The 26,299-nt window shown below is 37.4% G+C and overlaps 1 protein-coding gene across 1 annotated transcript in view; it reads left to right on the plus strand.

The window, feature by feature from the left end:
- unc5db (unc-5 netrin receptor Db) overlaps window positions 1-26,299 on the plus strand; it is a 392,579-nt gene that overhangs the window by 296,903 nt on the left and 69,377 nt on the right. The window contains exon 11 of the mRNA XM_059338101.1: window positions 5,171-5,255. Within this exon, the coding sequence (XP_059194084.1) occupies window positions 5,171-5,255 (85 nt within the window). The remainder of the gene's footprint in view (window positions 1-5,170; window positions 5,256-26,299) is intronic.

Consider the following 26,299-nt stretch of genomic DNA (forward strand, 5'->3'; position numbering starts at 1 on the left):
CGACTAACTGATGCTAGCTGGCTAACTGATGCTAGCGACTAACTGATGCTAGCGGCTAACTGATGCTAGCGACTAACTGATGCTAGTGACTAACTGATGCTAGCGACTAACTGATGCTAGCGGCTAACTGGTGCTAGCGGCTAACTGATGCTTGTGGCTAACTGATGCTAGCGGTGCTGCTTGTTACAGCTACAAGAGTAGCCATTAGCGTATCAATGCTAACTCAAAATTGTGGTCACAACATTAGCTGACATTTCATAGCGGCGTTACAATCGTGCCAGAGAAATTCAGAGTTGAGCAAACTCAAAAACAAAACTTAAAATATTTAGTTTAATTGTCCAACTTAAAATTTTATCGATGTTTGTTGCCTTGAAATTTTGAGTTCACCCAACTTTTCTTTTTTTGCAGTGTGATTACTCAATGTTTATGTAGACCACTGGTTCCCAAACTGGGCTACATGTATCCTCAGGTGTATAAAAGTGACAAATGAATTTTCAAACTCAAACAGTCCAGTTCCATTTTTTAACGGAGGTATAAATAGACGGGCAATCTTAAATAGTTTGACTAGCCAAATTATTAATATACATGTATGCCCTAGTCTCGTACAGCTATTCTCAACCTTGGGGTCGGGACCCCAATTGGGGTTGCGAGATGATTTCTGGGGATCGCCAAATCATTTTGGAAGTCAGCTCTGTCTCCACTGTGTTAAAGTGTTCATGTGTTAATGTGTTTTAGTCTTTTTGGTCACTTAATGTCTTTTTTTGATCATTTTCTGTTTTTTTAGTCATTTTGTGTCTTTTTTGGTCATTTTGTGTCTTTTTTTGGTCATTTTGTGTCTTTTTAGATCTTTTTTTTGTGGTCATTTTGTAGTCAATTTGTGTCTTTTTTTTGTGGTCATTTTGTAGTCAATTTGTGTCTTTTTTTGGTCATTTTGTATCTTTTTTGGTCATTTTGTGTCTTTTTTGGTCATTTTGTGTCTTTTTTTGGTAATTTTGTGTGTTTTTTGGTCATTTTGTTTCTTTTTAGGTCATTTTGTGTCTTTTTTTGATCATTTTATGGTCAATTTGTGTCTTTTTGGTCATTTTGTGTCTTTTTTTGGTCATTTTGTTTCTTTTTTGGGTGATCTGAACTGTGCGTGAGATTGTGTTCAGTGAGCGGGGGTCATGGACAACATGCATGTTAAATTGGGGGTCGCGACTCAAAAAGGTTGAGAACTACTGCTCTAGTTTATAGTTATATAGTCATTACTCAAAATATAGTTATTGAATGGGCTGATAATGACCTCTTCTCGCCCATTCTTATGGCCTGATCACCGCTGACGGTTGCTATTCAATTGTCTGATAACATTTGAAACAGGTGTTTCCATAAGACATGTAGACAACAACTGAATAAAAGAGAAAGAGAAAAAAATCAGTTTCACACAAAAGATGTATTTGTACACTTGACTCCCGTCTCAAAACATTCCTTATTTGTACGTCAGACAGAGGAGGTGAAATAAAGGTGAGCGCTGCCACGCAGATAATAAGCACTGTCGAGTTGCCGTGCAGTGCAAGTTAGCGGGTCAAAGTTCACCACAAACAATTACAGCAGATTTACTTTGCTCCAATGAGCAGAACTATTGTAGAATAAATTGCATTCACTGTTAAGTTTTTCATTTGAATGCTGGTTTAGCCAGATCTTTATACTGAACTCTTCACTGTAAAAAAAAGATAAACAATAGCTACTCAATAAGATTGAGGCAACAGCACTGCAAAAAAGCCAACTTGTATTTTTTGGCCTAAAACAGTGATTTAAGTTGGTAAAACTTGGAAATATAAATTATTGACATTTAGGGCAATAATGTAAGTTAGCACAACAAAGGAAGCCAGTTGTCTGCTCAAAAACAAGTTGGTGAGTTGTTGTTACTTATATCTTTAAGTTGGGGTTCACAACAAGGGACAATAGTTCTGATAACTCTTATTTCTTTGTTGGGAAATGCGGGAAAGCGGTGAAATTCAGTCATTAGCGAAAGCTAGCGGCTAACTGATGCTAGCGTCTAATTGATACTAGCTGCTAACTGATGCTAGCAACTAACTGATGCTAGCAACTAACTGATGCTAGCGTCTAACTGATGCTAGCGACTAACTGATGCTAGCTGCTAACTGATGCTAGCGACTAACTGATGCTAGCGACTAACTGATGCTAGCGGCTAACTGATACTAGCGACTAACTGATGCTAGCGACTAACTGATGCTAGCGGCTAACTGGTGCTAGCGGCTAACTGATGCTAGCGACTAACTGATGCTAGCGGCTAACTGGTGCTAGCGGCTAACTGATGCTAGTGGCGCTGCTTGTTACAGCTACAAGAGTAGCCATTAGCGTATCAATGCTAACTCAAAATTGTGGTCGCAACATTAGCTGACATTTCATAGCGGCGTTACAATCGTGCCAATTCAGCACATTGCAGAAGTTAGCAGAAGTAAGGATTAAAAGTTATTACAATGTAAAATTATAAGTTAGTACAACTTACAGTTGAGTTGACATAAATCTGAATTCAGAGTTGAGCAAACTCAAAAATAAAACTTAAAATATTTAGTTTAATTGTCCAACTTAAAATTTTATCGAAGTTTGTTGCCTTGAAATTTTGAGTTCACCCAACTTCTCTTTTTTTGCAGTGAGATTGCACGCAATATTATTAATTAAATCTAACTACGTTACAAGTTGAGTTCATAACAACTTAACAGGAAGTGACTGTCAATTAAATGATTATATTTAATGTGGTCAAAACAAGTTTATGAGAAAAAAATCTCAAATTAACGGTAAAAAAGTGACAAATTTGTGGAAAAAAAAATCTTAAATTTGTGACCAAAAAATCTCAAATAAATGGTATAAAAGTTGACGAGATTAAAGTGGCAAATCTACAAGAAAAAAAATGTGCAGATTTATGAGATTTAAAGTGGTGAATAAAGTGAAATAAGTAGATTCTATCTCAAACATTTGTATATTAAAGTTACTTAAACAACTGCCTCAAAACTAAGGACGCATTTATATTTAATACATTTTATCAAATATATTAAATAAAATTAAATGACTACAGAATAATTTATTACAGTGTAACCAAACCTTAACCATAGAGGTAGCAGGTCAGTATACAGTCATATGAATATATTTTGTAATGGTAACTTTTCAACTTGGTCTCTTTACTGCAAAAAAGGTGTTTAGTCTAAAATCAAGATAAAAACTCTAAATCTGAGGGAAATGATCTTGCTGCATGGACAGATAATTTCACTTGACAAGATTTCTTAAATTAAGATTATTAAATCTAGAAATAAGCATGTTGTATGCTTAAAATAAGAAATGAACTCTTAAAACAAGATAAATTAAAGCTGCAAACACACTGCAAAAAAAGAAAAGTTGGGTGAACTCAAAATTTCAAGGCAACAAAATTCAATAAAATTTTAAGTTGGACAATTAAACTAAATATTTTAAGTTTTGTTTTTGAGTTTGCTCAACTCTGAATTCAGATTTTTGTCAACTCAACTGTAAGTTGTACTAACTTATAATTTAACATTGTAATAACTTTTAATCCTTACTTCTGCTAACTTCTGCAATGTGCTGAATTGGCACGATTGTAACGCTGCTATGAAATGTCAGCTAATGTTGCGACCACAATTTTGAGTTAGCATTGATACGCTAATGGCTACTCTTGTAGCTGTAACAAGCAGCGCCGCTAGCATCAGGTAGCCGCTAGCATCAGTTAGCCGCTACAGTAGTTAGCCGCTAGCATCAGTTAGCCGCTAGCATCAGTTAGCCGCTAGCTTTCGCTAATGACCGAATTTCACAGATTTCCTGAATTTCCCAACAAAGAAATAAGAGTTTTCAGAACTATTGTCCCTTGTTGTGAACCCCAACTTAAAGATATAAGTAACAACAACTCACCAACTTGTTTTTGAGCAGACAACTGGCTTCCTTTGTTGTGCTAACTTACATTATTGCCCTAAATGTCAATAATTTATATTTTCAAGTTTTACCAACTTAAATCACTGTATTAGGCCAAAAAACACAAGTTGGCTTTTTTGCAGTGCAGTGATGAACCGGCCCGAGCAGAGTGACCTGCAAGTTATTTGTTTCTCACCAAGATAAAAAAAAAACTTTAGATTTAGAAGTGTTAGATAATTTATCTTGTTTTTAAGAGTTAATTTCTTATTCTTATAATTATTAGAGAAAAGGGAAAAGAGAAACTGCTCGGGGTTTAGAGGGTTAAAATGATCTTCGACCTGGTGCATCAACTGCCTTATCATCTTTACTGTAAAATATATGCTAATTGTTCTTTTTTAAAATTAAAATTATTGTATTGTGTGAATATAGAATAACTGCAGCGATGACATGAAATCATGCACAACAATTGTTAAGTTAAAACGGCTTATGAAAAATGACATGCTAAAAAAGTACAACTCGCAAGCTGGATGAGGACGTTCTTGTAACTGCCTTCAGTGTTTTGATTTGTTTGTTGTTGTTTTTTTTGTTTGTTTGTTTTCTTTGCGGGAGTAATAGAAATTCTCAGATCTAAGTTTTTTGATATACTATGGTTGACTAATAAGAAAATAAGTAAATAAATAATGGTAATAATAATAATACATATTTATTTGACATTAGGTGGCTATATATAGAGATATAATTTCTCATTTTTGAAGTGTTGAGTATCAGGGGAGAGGCCTACTCCCTTTTTTTTCGGACCAAAATGATATAAGGAAATGCATATTGAATATTAAGTTAACTGGTTCTTATTTCTATCTTATTACTTAAAACAGGGCAGATGCATGTATGTGTATAGGGCTTTATATACTGTATGTGTGTAAATGTTTATATGTTTATGTACATCTTTTTAATGGTGCCTATGTGAGTATGTGTATGAATATGTATATGCATCTAGCCTACACTGTTGTAGTTTATGGTTTTTATTTTTTTTCGGTTTGAAAAGAAGAATTAAAAAAAAACAATGAAGTGTTATTTGTACACCTTAGCTTGGTTTACTTTTTTATGTTAAATGTCACAGTTCATTCAAGAAAAATGAAACTCTCAAAGGTCCTCATAACCCCTGCATGTAGGACATGCTGGAAGCCCTTATTTTCACCTCCACTGTCAGGCTGTTGGAGTTGTTGCTGTTGACACTTGTGTGTGTGTCTTCCAGGGGTCAGCCTGCTGGTGCCTCATGGAGCCGTGGCTGAAAATATGTCCTGGGAGATGTACATGGTGATCAATCAGGGAGAGGCAAGGTGAGGCCAGAGTTTACCCAAATATCATCTGAAGCATCTATCTGTCTGTCACTCTCCTCCTATCTGATCATCCTTCACACTCACTCTCATCCTCTGTCCTCACTCTGCTCCTTCTGCCTAATTATTTACCGTCCTCCGGTGCTTCAATTACAGCTGCAGCATTTATTCAGCAGGAGCTCAACAGGACCTTCACCTGTCAACACAGCCACAAGATTATAAAGTTACCACTTTAACGCTGTCACATGCATCCAAAAGGTCTGAATTTGCAAATTTGGTAACACTTTAGATTAGGGAACACATATTCAACATTAATTAGTTGATTATTAGCATGCAAATAAGTAACATATTGGCTCTTAATTAGTCATTATTAAGTAGTTATTAATGCCTTATTCTGCATGGCCTTATTATACAACCAGTAAGACATTAACTAAGAGTTTTCCCTCAATAACCTCAGAATTATTGATTATTAGTAGTAAGTAAGGAAGTTGTTGTATATGAGTTATGATCTTAATATGCTTTACCTTGTGTCATAGACAGATAGATAGATAGATAGATAGATAGATAGATAGATAGATAGATAGATAGATAGATAGATAGATAGATAGATAGATAGATAGATAGATAGATAGATAGATAGATAGATAAATAGATAGATTACTCATCCCCGAAGGGAAATTCGGTTGTCACAGCAGTCCGGTATTCAAGTACAAAAAAATACAATAAAATACAATAGAACAAGATACTGAGGTAGCATAAATAAAAACAACAACAGAAAAAAAACGAGAATAGAACAAGGACACTTAAGAAGTTAAAAAAAACATGACCCGGCTCAAAGGAGATGACAAAAATGGGAGAGACGCGGTGCAGAGCAGGTATAAAAAATATTAGGGCCGGGACTTTAACGCGTTAATTAAGATTAATTAATTACACATAAATTAACGCATTAAAAAAATTGACGCATTTTAATCGCTCTTATTTTTGCACCGTGGAACGTTTCTCACTGGATGAGTTTCAGGAGGACCGATTATACTGGAGCACCAACTAGCGTTGATGAGTTGAGACAACAACAAACCACAGTGAACATGAAGGAAGAAGCTGATGAGACCTTTGGTTGGCCCCGTGGATGATGGGACATTTAGTTACTAAAAACCAACGGATGGAAGCGTCCATAAGAGCATGGTTGTGTTGCTAGGCAACAAGGAATTCACATATCACCTCAAGTATCACCTCAATGCTAAACATATAGCAGCTAGCGGCTAGTGTGCTAGCTAGCGTGGATTGTGTTTTACTTCAAAAACCAAAGTATTATAGTTTACAGAAGGTCTACCTACCTATAGGCTACCTGCATTTATGAAATGTACTATATTTATAAATATGCTATTGATACACTTAATGGCAAAAATTGCACTGGTCTGTTGGACTTGAACAAAAATAAACAATATTTTTGTTGCTTAAGCTTATGTATCCAGTCATTATTCAATGGTATACTAAAAATCCATGAGAAAAAAATGACTTCTCACTGTTCTCAGGTCAAATATTTATTTGCGATTAAAATGCGATTCATTTCGATTAATTCATTACAAAGCCTCTAATTAATTAGATTAATTTTTTTAATCGAGTCCCGGCCCTAAAAAATAGATTTATTTAAATCAAGTAACACAACCTAAAGTAACATAAGCATGAAGTGTGTACGTCAGTGGTTTCAGTCATGTAAAAGTGGGTGCATTGATCATGTAAGGTGTAGGGCAGCTGTTCTCAACCTTGGGGTCGGGACCCCAATTGGGGTCGCGAGATAATAATAATAATAATAATACATTTTATTTGTAATGCACTTAAGATTACAGGAAATCTCAAAGTGCTACAGGTTAAAAACATAACAGTCTAATTATAAAAAGGAAAAAAAAGGGGGGAAAAAACAGCTAAAAACAGAAAACATAGATACATAATCTAAAAACCATCTAGATGGGAGGAACCAAAGGTTTTTCTAAAAAGGAATGTTTTTAGTCCTTTTTTAAAAGTCTCTATGGACTGTGGTGCCCTCAAGGTGTCAGGAAGGGCGTTCCACAGCCGTGGGGCAGCAGCACAGAAAGCCCTGTCTCCCATGGTGCTGAGTCTGGTTCTTGGTGTGTGGAGCCGGTTTGAGTGGGTGGAGCGGAGAGAGCGTGTTGCGTTTTGCGGGGTGAGTAGTTCTTTGAGATATGAGGGGGCATTTCCGTAGATGCATTGGTGAGTGAGGAGGGAAACCTTATATTCAATCCGGGTGGAAACGGGGAGCCAATGAAGTGAGTGGAGAATGGGGGTGATATGATCATATTTCCGCACTCTCATCAGGATCCTAGCTGCAGAGTTCTGGATGTATTGGAGTCTCTGCAGACTCTTGCTAGGGATCCCGATGAGAAGTGCATTGCAGTAATCCAATCTGGAGGAGATGAAGGCGTGGACCAGCTTTTCGGCATCTGGGAGGGAGAGGATGGGGCGGAGTCTGGCAATGTTGCGAAGGTGGAAAAAGGCGGTCTTGCAGAGGTGATTGATGTGTGATTCAAAGGTGAGTTGAGGGTCCATTTTTACCCCCAGATTGGTGACTGAGGAGGAGGAGAGGGGAATGTTGTGGCCAGAGAAGGTGATGCTTGTTATGAATGATGACTTGGTCTGATGAGGAGTGCCGATCATAATGGCTTCTGTTTTTGAGCTGTTGAGTTGGAGGAAGTTGTGCTCCATCCACGCCTTTATCTCCTCCAGACAGGTGGTGAGTTTTGATGGGGATGATGATGACGATGAAGGTGGGGCTGCAGCTGTGGCTTTGACATAGAGCTGTGTGTCATCGGCATAACAGTGAAAAGAAATTCCGTGGCGGCTGATGACTTGTCCAAGGGGGATGAGGTAGAGGATGAAGAGGAGGGGGCCAAGGACTGACCCCTGGGGGACCCCGCAGGTGACTGTGTGGGGTTTTGATATGGATTTACCAAGGGAGATGTATTCTGTCCGGTTTGTGAGGTATGACTTGAACCAGGTGAGGGCAGTGTCAGTGAGTCCAATAATGAGGTGAAGCCGGTTTAACAGAATATCATGGTCAACTGTATCAAATGCAGCGGATAGGTCGAGAAGAATGAGGAGGGAGGGAGAACCGGCATCAGATGTCATCAGGAGGTCATTTGTGACTCTGACGAGGGCTGTCTCTGTGCTGTGGGCAGGACGGAAACCAGACTGAAGTTTATCATAGAGGTTGTTGTGTTTGAGGTGGTCCTGAAGGTGGATGGCTACTGCTTTCTCAAGTATTTTTGACAGAAATGGGAGATTGGAAATGGGCCTGTAGTTTGATAGGACATCCGGATTTAGTGCAGGTTTTTTTTAGGAGTGGTCTGATTATAGCGTTTTTTAAGACAGGGGGGATGTGACCAGTTTGGAGGGAGTGGTTGATGACAGAGGTGATCAGGGGACCTAAGTCAGCAGAATGTGTTTTTACCAGGGAGGTGGAGGAGAGGGTCCAGGGCACAGGTGGATGGTTTCATTTTCCTGATGATGTCTTGTACCTCTTCCAGGGTGATTTCAGGAAAACAGTTTAGGGGGGGGTGGGAGATGACAGGAGTTGGAGAGGCAGTTTGGGTGGAAGGACCAGTGAGGGCAGAGCGAATTTGTGCAATTTTTGATTTAAAGAAGGTCATGAAATTATTGCACTGTTCTTCTGTGGGGGTTGTCTGAGCGGGAGATTGGGGTTTGAGGAGATGGTTTACAGTGGAGAAGAGCTGCTTGGAGTTTCCAGGACTGTTTCTGATGGCATTGGAATAGAAGTGTGACCGAGCGTCTTTTAAAGTTTTTGCATAGGCTTTTTGGTGCTCCCGGTACATTTGTCTGTGTACAGTGAGGCCAGAGGCCTTGTAGCGCCGTTCAAGAGCTCGCCCTGCTGCCTTCATCTTCCGCAGCTCACCTGTGAACCAGGGTGCTGAGTGGGTGAAAGTGACTGTTCGGATTTTGGTAGGGGCGTGGAGGTCCAGGAGACTGCTCAGTTTGCTGTTGTAATAGTCCACGGCTTCATCAGGTGAAAAGAATGTAGTTGAGAGATGCTGCAGATCTGCTGTGAAGAGTTCAGTGTTTATGTTTTTTATATTTCTGAAACTGAATAGCAGATGATTTCTGGGGGTCGCCAAATCATTTTGGAAGTCAGCTCTGTCTCCACATGTGTTAAAGTGTTCATGTGTTTTAGTCTTTTTGGTCACTTAGTGTCTTTTTTTGGTCATTTTGTGTCTTTCTTTGGTCATTTTGTGGCTTTTTTTATCATTTTGTGGTCAATTTGTGTCTTTTTTTGGTAATTTTGTGTCTTTTTTTAGTCATTTTGTGTCTTTTTTTGGTCATTTTGTTTCTTTTTTGGGTTGTTTTGTGTCTTTCTTGGTCATTTTGTCTTTTTTTGGTCATTTTATGTCTTTTTAGGTCATCTTGTGTCTTTTTTTTAATCATTTTGTGTCTTTTTCTTTTATCATTTTGTGGTCAATTTGTGTCTTTTTTGGTCATTTTGTTTCCTTTTTTTTGGTCATTGTGTCTTTTTTTTTGGTCATTTTGTGTCTTTTTTGATCATTTTGTGGTCAATTTGTGTCTTTTTTGGGTGATCTGAACTGTGCGTGTGAGATTGTGTTCAGTAAGCGGGGGTCATGGACAACATGCATGTTAAATTGGGGGGTCGCGACTCAAAAAGGTTGAGAACTACTGCTGTTGGGTGTTGTGAAGTGGAAATGAATGAAACGCCAAAGGAACCAAAAGGGTGTGGACGCTGGCAAAGGAAAAGAGAGAGAGTGAGCTGACAGCCAGCTGCCCTTTTATCCAGCTGGAACAGCGGCCAGGTGCTCCAGATCAGGTTGATGGACCAGCTGATCACATCGGCAAAAGGCAAACAATCAGGTCATCAGAGTGAAATAGGGGCCGTCATCCCGCCCATAAAGTCTGTGTCCCAAAGGAAACACCGGCAAACCCAAACAGATTAACCTAAAATCATACACTGTAAAAAATGTTTGTAGAAATTACAGTAAAACACTGTCAAATTGCATCAGAAATAGGTCATAAAATCAAACATTGTACATCACCTTAGTAGATACTTTTAATTACTGTAAATCAAAGAATAGCATAAAACTTTGAATTCTACTGCCATAAACTGTAGAAAACACACAGTTTTGCTGTAAAAATATAACATTTCCATGTAAAGTTAATGGAGAAATACCATGATGACACAATTATCCTAAAAGTAATGGGATTATTCTGTATAAATTACAGTTTTTGCTGATATTTACATTTACATACGCTCACTGTATGTTTTACGGTGATGTTCTGGCAACCACAGCTGCAAATAGCAAACACCTTCTCCAGACCTTTGACGTGACTGGTGGCTCCTTTTGGATGATTGATGAGGATTGGTAGATTATAATGTCAATCATTACATTACAAAGTGGCTCACTGGTAGAATAACATTGGCGCAAAGTGACCCACTTTGTAGAGTAATGATTGACAGTCACGTTGGCTATTTGCTGTTTCCATGGTTTCGTTCAATGCTATGTAGAGATTATAAAGTCCATACAAAGTAAAGCAAATTAAGATCATGACTCATATACAACAGCTTCCTTGCTTACTACTAACAATCAATAATTCTGAGGTTATTGAGGGAAACTCTTAGTTAATGTCTTACTGGTTGTATAATAAGGCCATGCAGAATAAGCCAATATGTTACTTATTTGCATGCTAATAAGCAACAAATCAATGTTGAATGTGTGTGGAATATAAGCTAAAGTGCTATCGGAATTTTTTGCAGATATCACTTGCAAAAGCAAACCTGAGAGCAAAAATATGTTAATAGTCAATGATTCAACACATACTGATTCCCCAATTCTGTCTGTGGCTCCTACTGACAAGGATATTGGTTGTTATTAAAGGCATAGGAGTTCCTGGTACACTTGCAAAAGGAACTCAAATGGGAGGAAATAGTGCGTTTATGTGGGACTGCTCTCAGCGGCAGGTTAATAAACATTTGATACTGTGGTATTCAGTGTTCTGCTGTAAATACTCACAACAGCAGTGAGTATTCATAGCGGCAGGGTGGTCTATGTGGGATTGAGTCAAACTAAACTCATGTGTGTTTTCATGGCAATGTAGGAACATGTCAACCAGTGCAACCCAGTGGCTCGCTGATGTGTTTTTCATAGTTTCAGGTCAACATATAAGTCCATTAGTGAATATCTATGCACATTTTGAAGATTGGCATGAGAAAAGCTTGATGGAAACACCTAAATTTGATAAAACTTTCAAAAATGCGCATTAATCCTTTATAGGACACTCATTGGAATACTTGCAAATTCCAAATTTCAACCCTAGAGAATATTGAAGGATATTACATACAGCCAGAATGTGTAAAAAAAAACATACGGACCCGGGGGAGGGGGGAAATATTTTGAGAAAAAAGTTTATTAGATTAAAGTGGCAAATCTATGAGAAAAAAATGTGCATATTTATGAGATTTAAAGTGGTGAATCTGCCAGAAAAAAAGTTGTTTTTTTCCCCACTTTTTTCTCGTAAATCTGCGACTTTTTTTGCATAGATTTGCCACTTTAAATCTCTTAAATCTGCGACTTTTTTGTGCAGATTTGCCACTTTGAATCTCTTAAATCTGCAACTTTTTTGTGCAGATTTGCCACTTTAAATCTCTTAAATCTGCAACTATTTTTGTGCAGATTTGCCACTTTAAATCTCTTAAATCTGCAACTTTTTTGCGCAGATTTGCCACTTTAAATCTCTTAAATCTGCAACTTATTTTCTTGTAGATTTGCCACTTTAAATCTCTTAAATCTGTGACTTTTTTGTGCAGATTTGCCACTTTAAATCTCTTAAATCTGCGACTTCTTTTTCGCAGATTTGTCACTTTAAATCTTGTAAATCTGCAACTTTTTTGCGCACATTCACCCCTTTAAATCTCTTAAATCTGCGACTTTTTTTCTTGTAGATTTGCCACTTTAAATATCTTAAATTTGCGACTGTTTTGCGCAGATTTGCCACTTTAAATCTCTTAAATCTGCAACTTTTTTGCACAGATTTGCCACTTTAAATCTCTTAAATCAGCAACTTTTTTTGCGCAGATTTGCCACTTTAAATCTCTTTAATCTGCAACTTTTTTTCTTGTAGATTTGCCACTTTAATCGAGTAAATTTGCTACTTTTTTCTCTAAATATTACCTCCCCCCACTGAAGTTACCAAATACGGTTCTTCGCCCGATAAAGGGTTAAAGTTTTAACACTCACTTGAGGTGAGTGACACTTCTGGTTCTGAAGCAAATAAAAAATAACCACTTACTTTAATATCCAACATTAATTGGTAAAATAAGTGAGGGTGCCCCTGGGCCTCCAGTTGCCCCTCCCTGATATAAGTGTAAATTTAACCTCAAATTCAACCAAAAGTCCACACAGACTTGGTGTCCTGTGAAAGCAGAAACTACGCTGGTAACAAAGATATGTGTCACATCACATAAGATCAAACAAAATACAAAAAACAAAATAAAATCATGGAAATAATTTCCACCTAAATAAAATGCTTTAATTTAGAGAAACTGTTTGAGAAACAGTTTTGTTGAGTGAACAAAATGTAAATATGTTGGGTCAACATTATGTATTTGCGTTACTGTCACTTAATTACCAGGTCAGTCCAACTAGATTTGTAAGGGTAATTGTAACATACTAATGTAATTTTCTTCGGCCATTTAAACGTGTATGACATTATTACGAGTTACTTTATTTAATAGGGTAGTTACAACTACTTTTTAAAATAGTGAAGTACATGAATTAATTGTGCTGAGCCAACAAAACAGTTTTAAGATTACCTTTATCATATGAAAATGAACATAATAGTAATTATTCAGGAAATAAATATTATATTCAGCAATGGAATTAGGTTGTTTTAACAGAAAGTGTTGCATTTTATGCTAAAACTACATGTTTTAAAACTGTTCAACCACAAAACATCATTTTATTTAGTAGAAGCTACATGTTAGACTAAGGAGAAGGTAACAGACACACAGTTTGCTTTTTTTGAGTGTACGCTGATAACAAAGATATGTGTCACATCACTGTGCAGAAACTGCATTGTGTCGCCAAAGTTTACAATGGTAAAATTGTGGGTCCCTCAAGGAAAAGGTTGGAGTCACTGCTCTAGGTGTTATGATGGGTGCTCTTCTTTAGAGGTGATAGTCTGAGCTCTGATGTGTGGAGGACTCGAGACCCGGGGGGGGGGTCTCTGTAATTGAGTCCTTCATTTAGCTCGACTGACTTGTAGAAACCTCCGATCCTTCAATCTCTTGTTTTGTCCCCACTACTCTGCACGGAGTCAATATGTAGTTATGTACTCCGCTCGGTGTCAACAGCGTGGCGCTCTGGGAGAGAGTCACGACCCGGGAATCTTGTTTAAACGATGATGAATGCGGTCATGAATGGAGCGCGGTGCTCTGATGGACGTGCACGGCGCAGACGTCTCCCGGGGCCTTTCATCTCGGCGCTGCATGCATTATGTATTCTGATCACGGCGAGGTAATGACCCTTGGATGGACTCAGCTCCTCTCCAGGGGGGGGTTAGCACGCTCTTCCCTGCAGAGAGCCAACAGGGTTTCCAGTTTCCTCTGAAGTGTCAGTGTTTATTCACGCTGCTCCGCTTGAACAAAGTCACACAAAAACGAGAGCCCACAAAATGCACATTAGTAGTAACAATGGGGTCGTGGATTGGCTCGACAGAGCGTTGGAATAAAAAGATGCAAACATCACTGGATGGAGTAAGTTCTGCCTGTCATGAGACGAGAGTTTGGCTATTTTTGGTCAATTTTAAAAGCAGTCAGTCAATTTTCCCTTCAAAGGACTTGTTATTTTACTGGCCTCAAAGAAGCAGAGCAGCTCTACTTTGTTCTGAGGAGGGTTACAGTATCCTGTACAGCAGCTATTCTCAACCTGGGGGTCGGGACCCCAATTGGGGTCGCGAGATGATTTCTGGGGGTCGCCAAATCATTTTGGAAGTCAGCTCTGTCTCCACTGTGTTAAAGTGTTCATGTGTTTTTGGTCACTTAATGTCTTTTTTTGGTCATTTTGTGTTTGTTTTTTTGTCATTTTGTGTCTTTTTAGGCCATTTTGTGTCTTTTTTTGTCATTTTGTGTCTTTTTAGGCCATTTTGTGTCTTTTTTTAATCATTTTGTGGTCAATTTGTGTCTTTTTTGGTCATTTTGTTTCCCTTTTTTGTCATTTTGTGTCTTTTTAGGCCATTTTGTGTCTTTTTTTGTCATTTTGTGTCTTTTTAGGCCATTTTGTGTCTTTTTTTATCATTTTGTGGTCAATTTGTGTCTTTTTTGGTCTTTTTGTTTCCTTTTTTGGTCATTTTGTGTCTTTTTTGGTCATTTTCTGTCTTTTTTTGGTCATTTTGTGTCTTTTTTGGGTGATCTGAACTGTGCGTGTGAGATTGTGTTCAGTGAGTGGGGGTCACGGACAACATGCATGTTAAATTGGGGGTCGTGACTCAAAAAGGTTGAGAACTACTGCTATACAGTATGGCCCTAAAATAATATCACCATATTTCAGGCAATTTTTGCGATATCGATTATTCTTCACGATATTACAAAATACTCAAAAAGATATAGAAAATATGATTTTTTTTTTAGTCTGTATAAATAAATAAAAATCTAAAATGTAGTGTGAAGTGCAAATCTCAACAGTTGCCAAATACAAAAACATTACTCTTGACTCTTGAGTATGAGCAAATAATAAAAATAACCATTTAGGGGTTCCGGGGGCATATTTTAATGACATTTTGTAAAGGAGAATAAAGGTTCTTGTATGTTTTATTTAAGGCATTTTATTTTGACAGTCTTCTTGTAATTTCTGTGGTGGTTTCTGATAACACACCATGCTCTTATTTTGAAAGCTGCATGTGTGTAGCGACAGAGAGTGTAAGTAGAGGTACTGTAGAGCAGCTATTCTCAACCTCATTTTGAACACAACATTTTTGGTCATTTTGTCGGTTTCTTTTAGTCATTTTGTGTCATTTTTTTTTTTTTTGGTCATTTTGTGTCTTTTTTTAAGTAATTTTGTGTCTTTTTTTGGTCATTTTGTGTCTTTTTTAAGTAATTTTGTGTCTTTTTTTTGTCATTTTGTGTCTTTTTTAAGTAATTTTGTGTCTTTTTTTGGTCATTTTGTGTCTTTTTTAAGTAATTTTGTGTCTTTTTTTGGTCATTTTGTGTCTTTTTTTTAAGTAATTTTGTGTCTTTTTTTGTCATTTTGTGTCTTTTTTAAGTAATTTTGTGTCTTTTTTTGTCAATTTTTTGTGTCTTTTTTGTCATTTTGTGTCTTTTTTGTCATTTTGTGTCTTTTTTGTCATTTAGTGTCTTCTTGGTCATCTTGTGTCTTTTTTTAGTCATTTTGTGTCTTTTTTTAATCATTTTATGGTCAATTTGTGTCTTTTTTGGTCATTTTGTTTTTCTTTTTTGGTCATTTTGTGTCTTTTTTGGTCATTTTCTGTCTTTTTTGGTCATTTTCTGTCTTTTTTGGGTGATCTGAACTGTGCGTGTGAGATTGTGTTCAGTGAGTGGGGGTCACGGACAACATGCATGTTAAATTGGGGGTCGCAACTCAAAAAGGTTGAGAACTACTGCTGTAGAGAGTAAGTAAGTTTAACCATAAAAAAAATACACCAATATTATTGTGAAGGATCCGATATGGCACAGCCCTACTACAGGTGCACTGAGCCCATGAATCTCTGGATTTAGCAGCAGATCTTCTTTCGGAGGTTTTGTGGAAATGTATTGTATTTCATGATGCTTTTATGCATTTTTACAAGAAGGTCTAGAGCTTCCTTCATCCTTCTTTTAGACATCTTACCTGCCAGCATAAATCTTCTGGTTTCTACCACTGGTTTATCTGCCTTTGAAACATTTAAAAATACAGTATTTCTGGCTCCAACCTGACAGTATTTGGTTTTGACCACAGAGGTGCTTTTCAAGTGCTTATTTTTTCCCGTTGCTGTGTGAACAGAGGGGGATGTTTACTGCAGACGCCCATATTTCTCCCTGTGGTCTGTTGTGCTTGTCATCTCGCCAGCTGTCAATCACTCTCTCCATTGCAGCAGGCCAGAGGACATGCAGAGGATTGTATCCTTACTTTCCTGCTGCAGCGTCCAGCCCCAATCCCTGTCCAACCTACTTCTTCACACCCTGATAGACTTCCAATAAAGCTTCTCCCTTTTTTTTTTTTTTTTAAAGATGTGTTCTTAGAGCTTTTCAAAGGCTCATCTAAATCTTTTGAAGGCACGGTTTTGCTTAGGTCAGACATATTCCCTTTGCGTCCAAGGTTTTATGAGCGCCTCGTATTGAAAGATAAATCCCTCAATCTATTGAGGCAGAAACAGCTTTGTCCTGGTAGGAAAAAAGCTTTTAATGATGAAACCAGTTCCCATATGTGTGCTTTGTTAAAGAGGCCCAGCTGACCATTTCAGAGAGAGCACGCTATGCTGCGTATTATTGTTTAGAGCAGTAGTTCTCAACCTTTTTGAGTCGCGACCCACAATTTAACATGCATGTTGTCCGTGACCCCCACTCACTGAACACAATCTCACACGCACAGTTCAGATCACCCAAAAAAGAAACAAAATGACCAAAAAAAGGAAACAAAATGACCAAAAAAGACACAAAATTACCAAAAAAGACACAAAATGACCAAAAAAAGAAACAAAATGACCAAAAGACACAAATTGACTACAAAATTATCAAAAAAAACAACACAAAATGACCTAAAAAGACACAAGATGACCTAAAAAGACACAAAATGACCAAAAAAGACTCACAATAACCAAAGAAAGACACAAAATGACCTATAAGACACAAAATGACCAAAAAAAGAAACAAAATGACCAAAAGACACAAATTGACTACAAAATGATTAAAAAAAACACAAAATGACCAAAAAAGACACAATGACCAAAAAAAAGAAACAAAATGATCAAAAAAAGAAACAAAATGACCTAAAAAGACACAAAATGACCAAAAAAGAAACAATATGATCAAAGGAAGACACAAAATGACCAAAAGACACATATTGACTACAAAATTATCAAAAAAAACCCACAAAATGACCTAAAAAGACACAAAATGACCAAAAAAGACACAATGACCAAAAAAAGAAACAAAATGATCAAATAAAGAAACAAAATGACCTAAAAGACACAAAATGACCTAAAAGACACAAAATGACCAAAAAAAGACACAAAATGACCAAAAAAAGACACAAAATGACCAAAAAAAGAAACAAAATGACCTAAAAAGACACAAAATTACCAAAAAAAAAGACACTAAATGACCTCAAAGACACAAAATGACCAAAAAAAGACACAAAATGACAAAAAAAGACACAAAATGACCAAACAAGACATTAAGTGACCAAAAAGACTAAAACACATTAACACACGCTGATTTCCAAAATGATTTGGCGACCCCCAGAAATCATCTCGGGACCCCAATTTGGGTCCCGACCCCAAGGTTGAGAACAGCTGCTTTAGATGCTCCTGGTTTTCTTCTTTAATTCAGAGGATAAAAACCTTCAGAAGACATTAAGTGCTGCTCTCCAGACTGAGGGTTAAAATGATAATCTAATATTGAGGGTCCCAGTAGAAGTGTAGCGGTGCGTAGTGTCCGGCTGCTCGGCCTCCAGTCAGAGCAGAGAGCAGGCTGCCCACAGAGGCTGACCAGCTGATCTGTTTCTCTGGATGGAGAGCCGAGGCTACTCTCGCTTTAAGCCATCAGCTCTCACGGTCCATAGATCTCACAGCACACGTCTCTGGACGGACACGTTGCTGGTTTCGGTCCACAGCTCCCAGCTCTGTGTCCTCGCCAAGGTGACATCATACTTTAGAAATAATAGCTGTCAGACGTCAAACTCAGATCCATCTTGATCTGAAATGTTTGACTGCTCCCAAGGTAGAAGAGTTCATGTTTCCATTTACAGTATGATGACAGCAGCATCCCCTCCCTCCACTCGCCTGTTACACTCCGTGGCACATACACTTATGTCATGTCATGTCATGTCGTGTTGTTTTGGTCACCCTGTCTTTATAGCAGCACTTCTGTGTGAATTACTTGTTATATTGCAAACACTCTGTGAAGTAGAACTGAAAACCAAAAACGGTACCTCTTATCATCTTTATTTAAAAATTGAATGAAGCATTGTTTTCTTTGTATCTCCACTGTTATACATATATGTATTTTATTATATTCTAGTACAGTAGCCGTGTTTCCATCAACACATTTCTTATTTCTTATTTGGTTATTTTGTGTCTTTTTTGGTCATTGTGTGGGTTTTTTTAGTCATTTTGTGTCTTTTTTTGATCATTTTGTTTATTTTTTGGGCCATTTTGTCTTCTTTTGGTCATTGTGTTTCATTTTTGGTCAATCTGTGTCTTTTTGTGGTCAATTTGAGTCCTTTTTTTGCTTAATTTTATGTACTTTTTTTGGTAATTTTGTGCATTTTTGATCATTTTGTGGTCAATTTGATTCTTTTTTGGGTCATTTTGTGGTCAATTTTGTGTCTTTTCTGACAAATCCCAAAGTATCAAGTTGTTACTTTCCAAGGAGTCTCTAGCTTGAAGCTGACTGTTACACAATCAGGAGGTCAGAATGGACCTTTAAACTTAAAGCAAAGGACTTAGATTAAAAGTAACAATAAATGCACAGACAGAGAGACGTTTTAGTTGTTGTCTGCTTCATTATTTGTCCAAAATTTATCGAATCAACTGAGTTTGTCTGATCTTAACTGTGAAGATTCTGTTCAGTGAGCGGGGGTCGCAGACAACATGCATTTTAAATTGGTGGTCGCGACTCAAAAAGATTGAGAACTACTGGTGTACACGACAACAACACACGGCATTTGTAAAAGCCGGCAAAGCAGTGTTCCCAACTTAGCGACTTTGTTGCTAAATTCAGCAACTTTTCAGACCCCCTTAGCGACCACTTTTCCAAGTAAGCAACTGGAGACAAATCCAGCGACTCCTTCTTACTCTTCTTAATGAGCCGCTAACGAGTCGGAGGCTGGCTTGTTAAGAAGAGCCGCCGTTAGCGGCAGTTAGCTACAGTTAGCTACAGTAAGCTCTGTAGCAGTACAGTGTGTATGTGCTGCTGCTGCAGGAGGTGTTCACTTAGCGGTTCCACTTCCTCTTCCATGCCGCCTCCCTTTAACACTGAAACACCTTCTTTTTACTCTGAAACACCTTCCAGTTACACTGAAATCTCAGTAGTATTTATGAGAACGTTTCAATAATGTGTGTGAAAGCATTTCAGTAATGTGTATGAGAACACTACATTTCAGTTGTGTGCATAAAAGCATTCCAGTAGTGTGTGTGAGACAGCATAACATTTCAGTGGTGTGTGTGAAAGCATTTCACTTGTGAGTGTGTAAGGTTTTTACTGTAGTGTGTGAATGTGTTTTGTTTTATATGTGTGTGTGTGTGTGAATGGTGATTCTGAATTATGTCCCTGACGGCCCCTCATAAATTTCCATCAGTAAAACATTTTATTGTCATGCTCACCAATCCGCTGCCCTGAGTGTTTCATTTAACTGAAATAATAAAAAAGATGCATTTCAGTCAGGTCCACTGTACTGTGTGTCTCTTTGCTGCTCAGCTCTCACTTCCTCCAGCTGTTTCACATTTAAAGCCTGCCAGTTGCTCAAAGGGAATAATCCCTCCTTCTTCTTGGTGCCATTTAATGTGAAGCATTTTCAGGAAGTGTTGCGCTTCAGTAACAGCACACACAGAAAAAAAACTGAGTAGAAAAACAAGTAGAAGCGAATGGAAAAGTCTGTCACTGAAAACAGTATTTCTGTTAAAAAGAGATTTGCTATTGTCAGTTTTAATACCAGCTTGAGAGTCTATGGTAAATTTAAAATATATACCTGTGTTCTGGCAAATAATATATACATAGTATATATATATAGTAATATACATACATGTCATAGATACACTCAATCATCCAACATGCTTCATTGAAACAACAGTGTGTACACCATGTTCATGTTCCTTAACCCTCTGGAGTCTCCGAACGCACCAAAGCATGGCTTCTTCATCACACCCAGACGGAAAAAAGTTGTAAAGACAAAGCAGACCAAAAAAGACACAAAAACACACAAAATGACCAAAAAATACACAAAAAGACACAAAATGACTAAAAAAGACACAAAATGACCGAAAAAGACACAAAATGAGAAGACAGAATAACAAAAAAAAACCACAGAAGACAAAAAAGACACAAAAAAGACACAAAAAAGATACAAAAAAGACACAAATGACCAAAAAAGATACAAAATAACAAAAAAAACACACAACAAAAGACACAAAATGAGAAGACGTAATGACCAAAAAAAACCCACAGAAGACACAAATGACAAAAAAAGACACAAATTGACCAAAAAAGACACAAGATGACCAAAAAAAGACACAGAATGAGAAGACAGAATAACCAAAAAAAACAAACCCACAGAAGACACAAAATGACAAAAAAGACACAAATGACCAAAAAAGATGCAAAATAACTAAAAAAACACACAACAACAGACACAAAATGACCAAAAAAGACACAAAATGAGAAGACGTAATGACCAAAAAAAAGCCCACAACAGACACAAAATGACCAAAAAAGACACAAAAAGACACAAAATAACTAAAAATGACACAACAGACACAAAATGACCAAAAAAGACACAAAATAACTAAAAAAAGACACAACAGACACAAAATAACTATAAAAGACACAACAACAGACACAAATGACCAAAAAAGACACAAAATAACTAAAAAAGACACGACTAGACATTAAAAGGATTCAAAAATGGACAAAATAGCCCAATAAGACTCCATAGAGTTAAGAACTGTGAACCACAGACCCATTCTGTGTTTCTCTGACCAGAAAAACAAACATCACTTTGTTTGTTCTTCATGGTTAATAAGATGTCAGTGTTTCCCTGAACCAGTAGAAACGATCCTATCATTAATTCAAACATTAGCTTTTGATTATTAATGGAAAGTTTACATGTTGGATGGATTGTGATGATTGAGAACAGCTCATAGAGCATCCAGAGTCCAAAGACCAAGGGATCATGATGTCATCCTCTGACAACCATGAATAAAACAGAGGAAGTTGTTCAGATAGCATTAAACATTAAATAAAGTCTGAACAGATGGACGGGCCAACTTCCCAACATCGATTGACTTTGCAATCCCTATAAGCTTTTTAAGGCCAATATCACCTATGAAAACTTAAATTTAATGTTTGTTTTAAAGGGTTGAGAATAAAACTGGGCATTGATTTTCTGTATGGTCATCATCTTTTCCATTTTCTCTTGAAATAGTCCAATGACTTAGCTTAGATCCACACACACACACACACACACACACACACACTGTCCTTTATTGACGTTATCAAAGCAAGAAGAGCAGGGGACCAATTGGTTGCTAGGCATTCAGGTTCCTCTGATGAAGTAATTATCAGAAAGTCTGATGGGTTGTAATGACAATCTAAACCACAAGACACTGATAATCTTTATACTGCCCATTATTCCATTGGCCCATAAAATCACATGTTGTTATGATCTGAATATTAATACTAGCAGTAGTAATCAGTATTTAATCACAACTGGTTGTTAAACATCAGCCCTTCCTGTAAGTCTCCAACATTTTATTTCGTGTGCTGATGGCACACTTTTTTATCTTCACCATACTAATTTCTTATTCTTGATCTTGATGATTAACCCTCTGGAGTCTCCAAAAGCGCCAAAGCATGGCTTCTTCATCACGTCCAGACTAGAAAACAAAGCAGACCAAAAAAGACACAAAATGACAAAAAAGACACAAAATGAGAAGACAGAATGACCAAAAAAAACCCCACAGAAGACACAAAATGACCAAAAGAGACACAAAATGACACAAAAAACTAAAAAAGACACAACAACCGACACAAAATGACCAAAAAAAGACACAAAATGACACAAAATAACTAAAAAACACACAACAACAGATACAAAATGACCAAAAAAGACACAAAATGAGAAGACAGAATGACCAAAGTCTACTTTTTCCATACATAATGAAGATGGATCAGACAAAGGAAATAAAGGCAAAATTTATTGTGACCTATTTTAATCTCCCACCCAACAAATACCCCATTTAAAAAAACTAAAACTAATAAAACCAAAACCAAAGCTTTTTCAAAAAATAAAAAATAAACTAATACTAGCAAACTCACCCTAAAAACTCATTAAAACTAACACAAAGGGTGTGTGGATGTGATTGAGTCTACAGTTCAAAATTTAAAAAAATGCACCATTATGCTTCACCTTGTAAAAAGCCATACTGCTGTTTGAGTGTCAGTTGCACAGGTACTTCAAGCATCTATTCAACGTGTTCATTTCAAACATAATTTATAGTTATCTGAAAAGCTTTCATGATAAGTGACCAAATGACACAGTGAGTTGTTTCAAGTGATTAGCCTTGTTGCTTACAGCCATTTTCCCAGTCAAGTGGGTTTCACAACACCGAGGTCTGGGATTAGAGATGAAGTGGTATCAAAGTTAGTTGAAAAGTAATTACGATGGTTTTAAAAATCAGGTCACAGTGCCTTGTGATGTTTTTTTTAAACAGAACACTGATTAGTTTAAGTTACTGCTCATGTTTTACATCATGTTCTTTCAATCAAGTAACTTTGTCAGGCCTTGATTACTGAAGTTGTTTTAATAAATGCTCTCGGTTGAGATGAGACGGCAGCAGAAGATAGATGTTATGAATGATCAGAGCAGGAGAACTAAATCTGCATGTCTTTGCTAGGTATTTGCAGCGATGCACGAAGCTTCACCTCTAGATGCCTGTTTGATTAATGTATCCATGCAACACATAAGGTGCCTGCATCAACTTTAAAATGGACAAAAGCACAGTGGGACAAGCAGGTGGCAGACTACAAGCAAATAAAGGTGAAGCTAATGGAGCGCGCTAATGTGTGCATTTATTAAGCCTGCCGTCTCCTCTCCCGGCCCAATCTGCCACTTTGCACGGCTCCTTGGTTCCCTGAGGAGTGAGTCATTGCTCACTTTAAATAATGCACCTCGACTAGTGGCTCCAGAAACTGACACATAAAGCCCTTCACCTTGATGACAAGTGATACTGGGAGAGTTTGTCTCGGACACTCCTTCAGGGTCGATGCTGGACTCTTGGGCCAGAGTTGCAGCTACTTAACCCTTTATAGGGCACTCCTGGAAAATGAAAATGTCAACCCTGAAGTGTTATTGGAGGACATTACAAGACTTTTTGCAAAATGTTTCATTTTTATATTGCAGATCAAGGTCAATTGAGTCATTATTATTATTATTAGGGCCGGGACTCTAACGCGTTAATTACTATTATTTAATTACATAAAAATGAACGCGTTAAAAAAAATTGCACTTATTTTTGCACGCGGAACGTTTCTCACTTGATGAGTTTCAGGAGGACCGATTATACTGGAGCACCAACTAGCGTTGATGAGTTGAGACAACAACAAACCACAGTGAACATGAAGGAAGAAGCTGATGAGACCTTTGGTTGGCCCCGTGGATGATGGGACATTTAGTTACTAAAAACCAACGGATGGAAGCGTCCATAAGAGCATGGTTGTGTTGCTAGGCAACAAGGAATTCACATATCACCATAGCAGCACATCCAGCCTCAAGTATCACCTCAATGCTAAACATATAGCAGCTAGCGGCTAGTGTGCTAGCTAGCGTGGATTGTGTTTTACTTCAAAAACCAAAGTATTCTAGTTTACAGAAGGTCTACCTACCTATAGGCTACCTGGATTTATGACATGTACTATATTTATAAATATGCTATTGCTACAGTTAATGGCAAAAATGTCACTGGTCTGTTGGACTTGAACAAAAATAAACAATATTTTTGTTGCTTAAGCTTATGTATTCAGTCATTATTCAATGGTATACTAAAAATCCATGGAAAACAATTACTTCTCACTGTTCTCAGGTCAAATATTTATATGCGATTAAAATGTGATTAATTTCGATGAATTATTTACAAAGCCTCTAATTAATTAGATTAATTTTTTTAATCGAGTCCCCGCCCTAATTATTATGATTATATTTATTATACCGTAGTCTCTTGCCCACAGCAACCTTAAATAGACAGTAACACATCATTTGCATCCATCACCACTTTATATTTTACCTTTAAACTATTCATTATCTTTTTAGACTACTTATTACAAATGCGTAATATCTGAATGTGTTTTTTAAAGCACCTTATATATGAGAAGCACACTAGGGTTGTCACGATACTAAAATTTTCAACTCGACACCGGTACTCAAGAAAATATTCGATACTCGAGGTAAAATACAAGGGTAAAAACAAAGACCCCAAAATGTAACAGAAATATTTTTATTAACAAGAAAAATGCAACATGTTAAAATGAACAGAACCACAGGTTAAATATTTGTAGTAAAAAACAGTTGTGCAAAAAGAAAAACAACTATGATAACAAGCTTCAGGTCTGAGGTAGTGCAAAAAATAAATAAATACAATAAACAATAACAATTAGAACAATATTTTGGATGCTGTGCAAAATATTACACAAGCTTGACAAGTCGACTTTTCTCTGCTTCATTCTGGGACTTCAAGAGAGAAAATAACACTTTTTATCGACACTTTTGAAAATGAGTATCGTATCGTTTTAGTATCGATACTTTTTTGAGTATCGATACTTTTGGCAACCCTAAAGCACACGAAAATTTAGTTGTATACTTTTTTAATACAATGACAATAAAAGGAAAGCTTGAATCTTGTATGATTTACTTGGTCAGATGCCACAGTGTCACCATCTGTGATGTAGAGATTCATGTGGTTTGTGAAGGAAATCTGGTGACCTACTTGGTATTCAAGACACAATGCCTTCTGGGAAATCACTCTTTGAACTCAACTCTGATAACACCATGACTGAGGGGAACGTGTGGGCCAGTGGCCTCTGTCCTAATGTGATGTATAGGGCAGGAAGATAGGACCACATTGAGTCTTGCTGAAAAGCCAATGCTGAAAAATACAACAGTCATAAGTCGAGCGGTGTATGGGGCTTTGTTGTTGTTTGTCCTGAGGTCTATGTCTAGGACCTTCAGGTTGAATGCACTTATTGTAAGTCGCTTTGGACAAAAGCGTCTGCTAAATGACATGTAATGTTATGTAATGTAATGTAATGTTGTACTGTAAAAGAGCCATTCGGGATTGTGCGGTGTATGGAACACGAATGTGCTAATAAAACTTGCTGAACAGAGTATTGAGTGCTTTGTGTTTGGCCAGCTAAACCATTAACTTAGTGCAGTTGTCAAAATTGCCACAACAGGTTCTATGAGCTCACGGAGAGCGAGGAGACCTGTTATAGATGTCCGCTCAAGTTACCAAATATGGTTCTTTGCCTGATAAAAGGGTTAAGGACCAGGTAATCTGTCTCCCCTATACACTTTACATTAGATGTGTGATCAGGCTCAGTGCTGTTGGCTGAAGGGATGGAGAGCTCTCTCCGGACTAGTCCAGGGCAGGGATGGTGTTGACATAACAGAAAAACTGGCTGTGAACTACGAGACATTGGGAAGAGGGTGAGGTGGTTGTGCAATAAGTAGGTCAGAAGTTGAGGCAGTAATTGGGAAGTCTGGAGTGAATTTCAGCAGCCGGAAAGAGCATTTACCATGAAGCAACTTTTAATTCAGATATGCTGCTGTAATAGCTCAGTCTCTTTATGAAAAAAAGTTTTCAAGAGTTGGGATGTCAAAAGAAATAAAGTTGGAGTATCATTTTGAGGCTTTTAGGACAGTTAAGAGTGTATGAATCATTGCTTTGCAAGCAGACAATCAGCTCTGTGGTAAATTGCCTTTTAAAGTGATGCTTTTATCCAAAAGCAGAACACTCAGAGCATAGCTGTTCTAATGGGGACACAAAAACATAACCGCTATGGTGCTTAGACATTATTTTTGTAGTTT

Source organism: Centropristis striata, chromosome 7 (genome assembly GCF_030273125.1).
Source record: "Centropristis striata isolate RG_2023a ecotype Rhode Island chromosome 7, C.striata_1.0, whole genome shotgun sequence".
Taxonomy (NCBI): Eukaryota; Metazoa; Chordata; class Actinopteri; order Perciformes; family Serranidae; genus Centropristis; species Centropristis striata.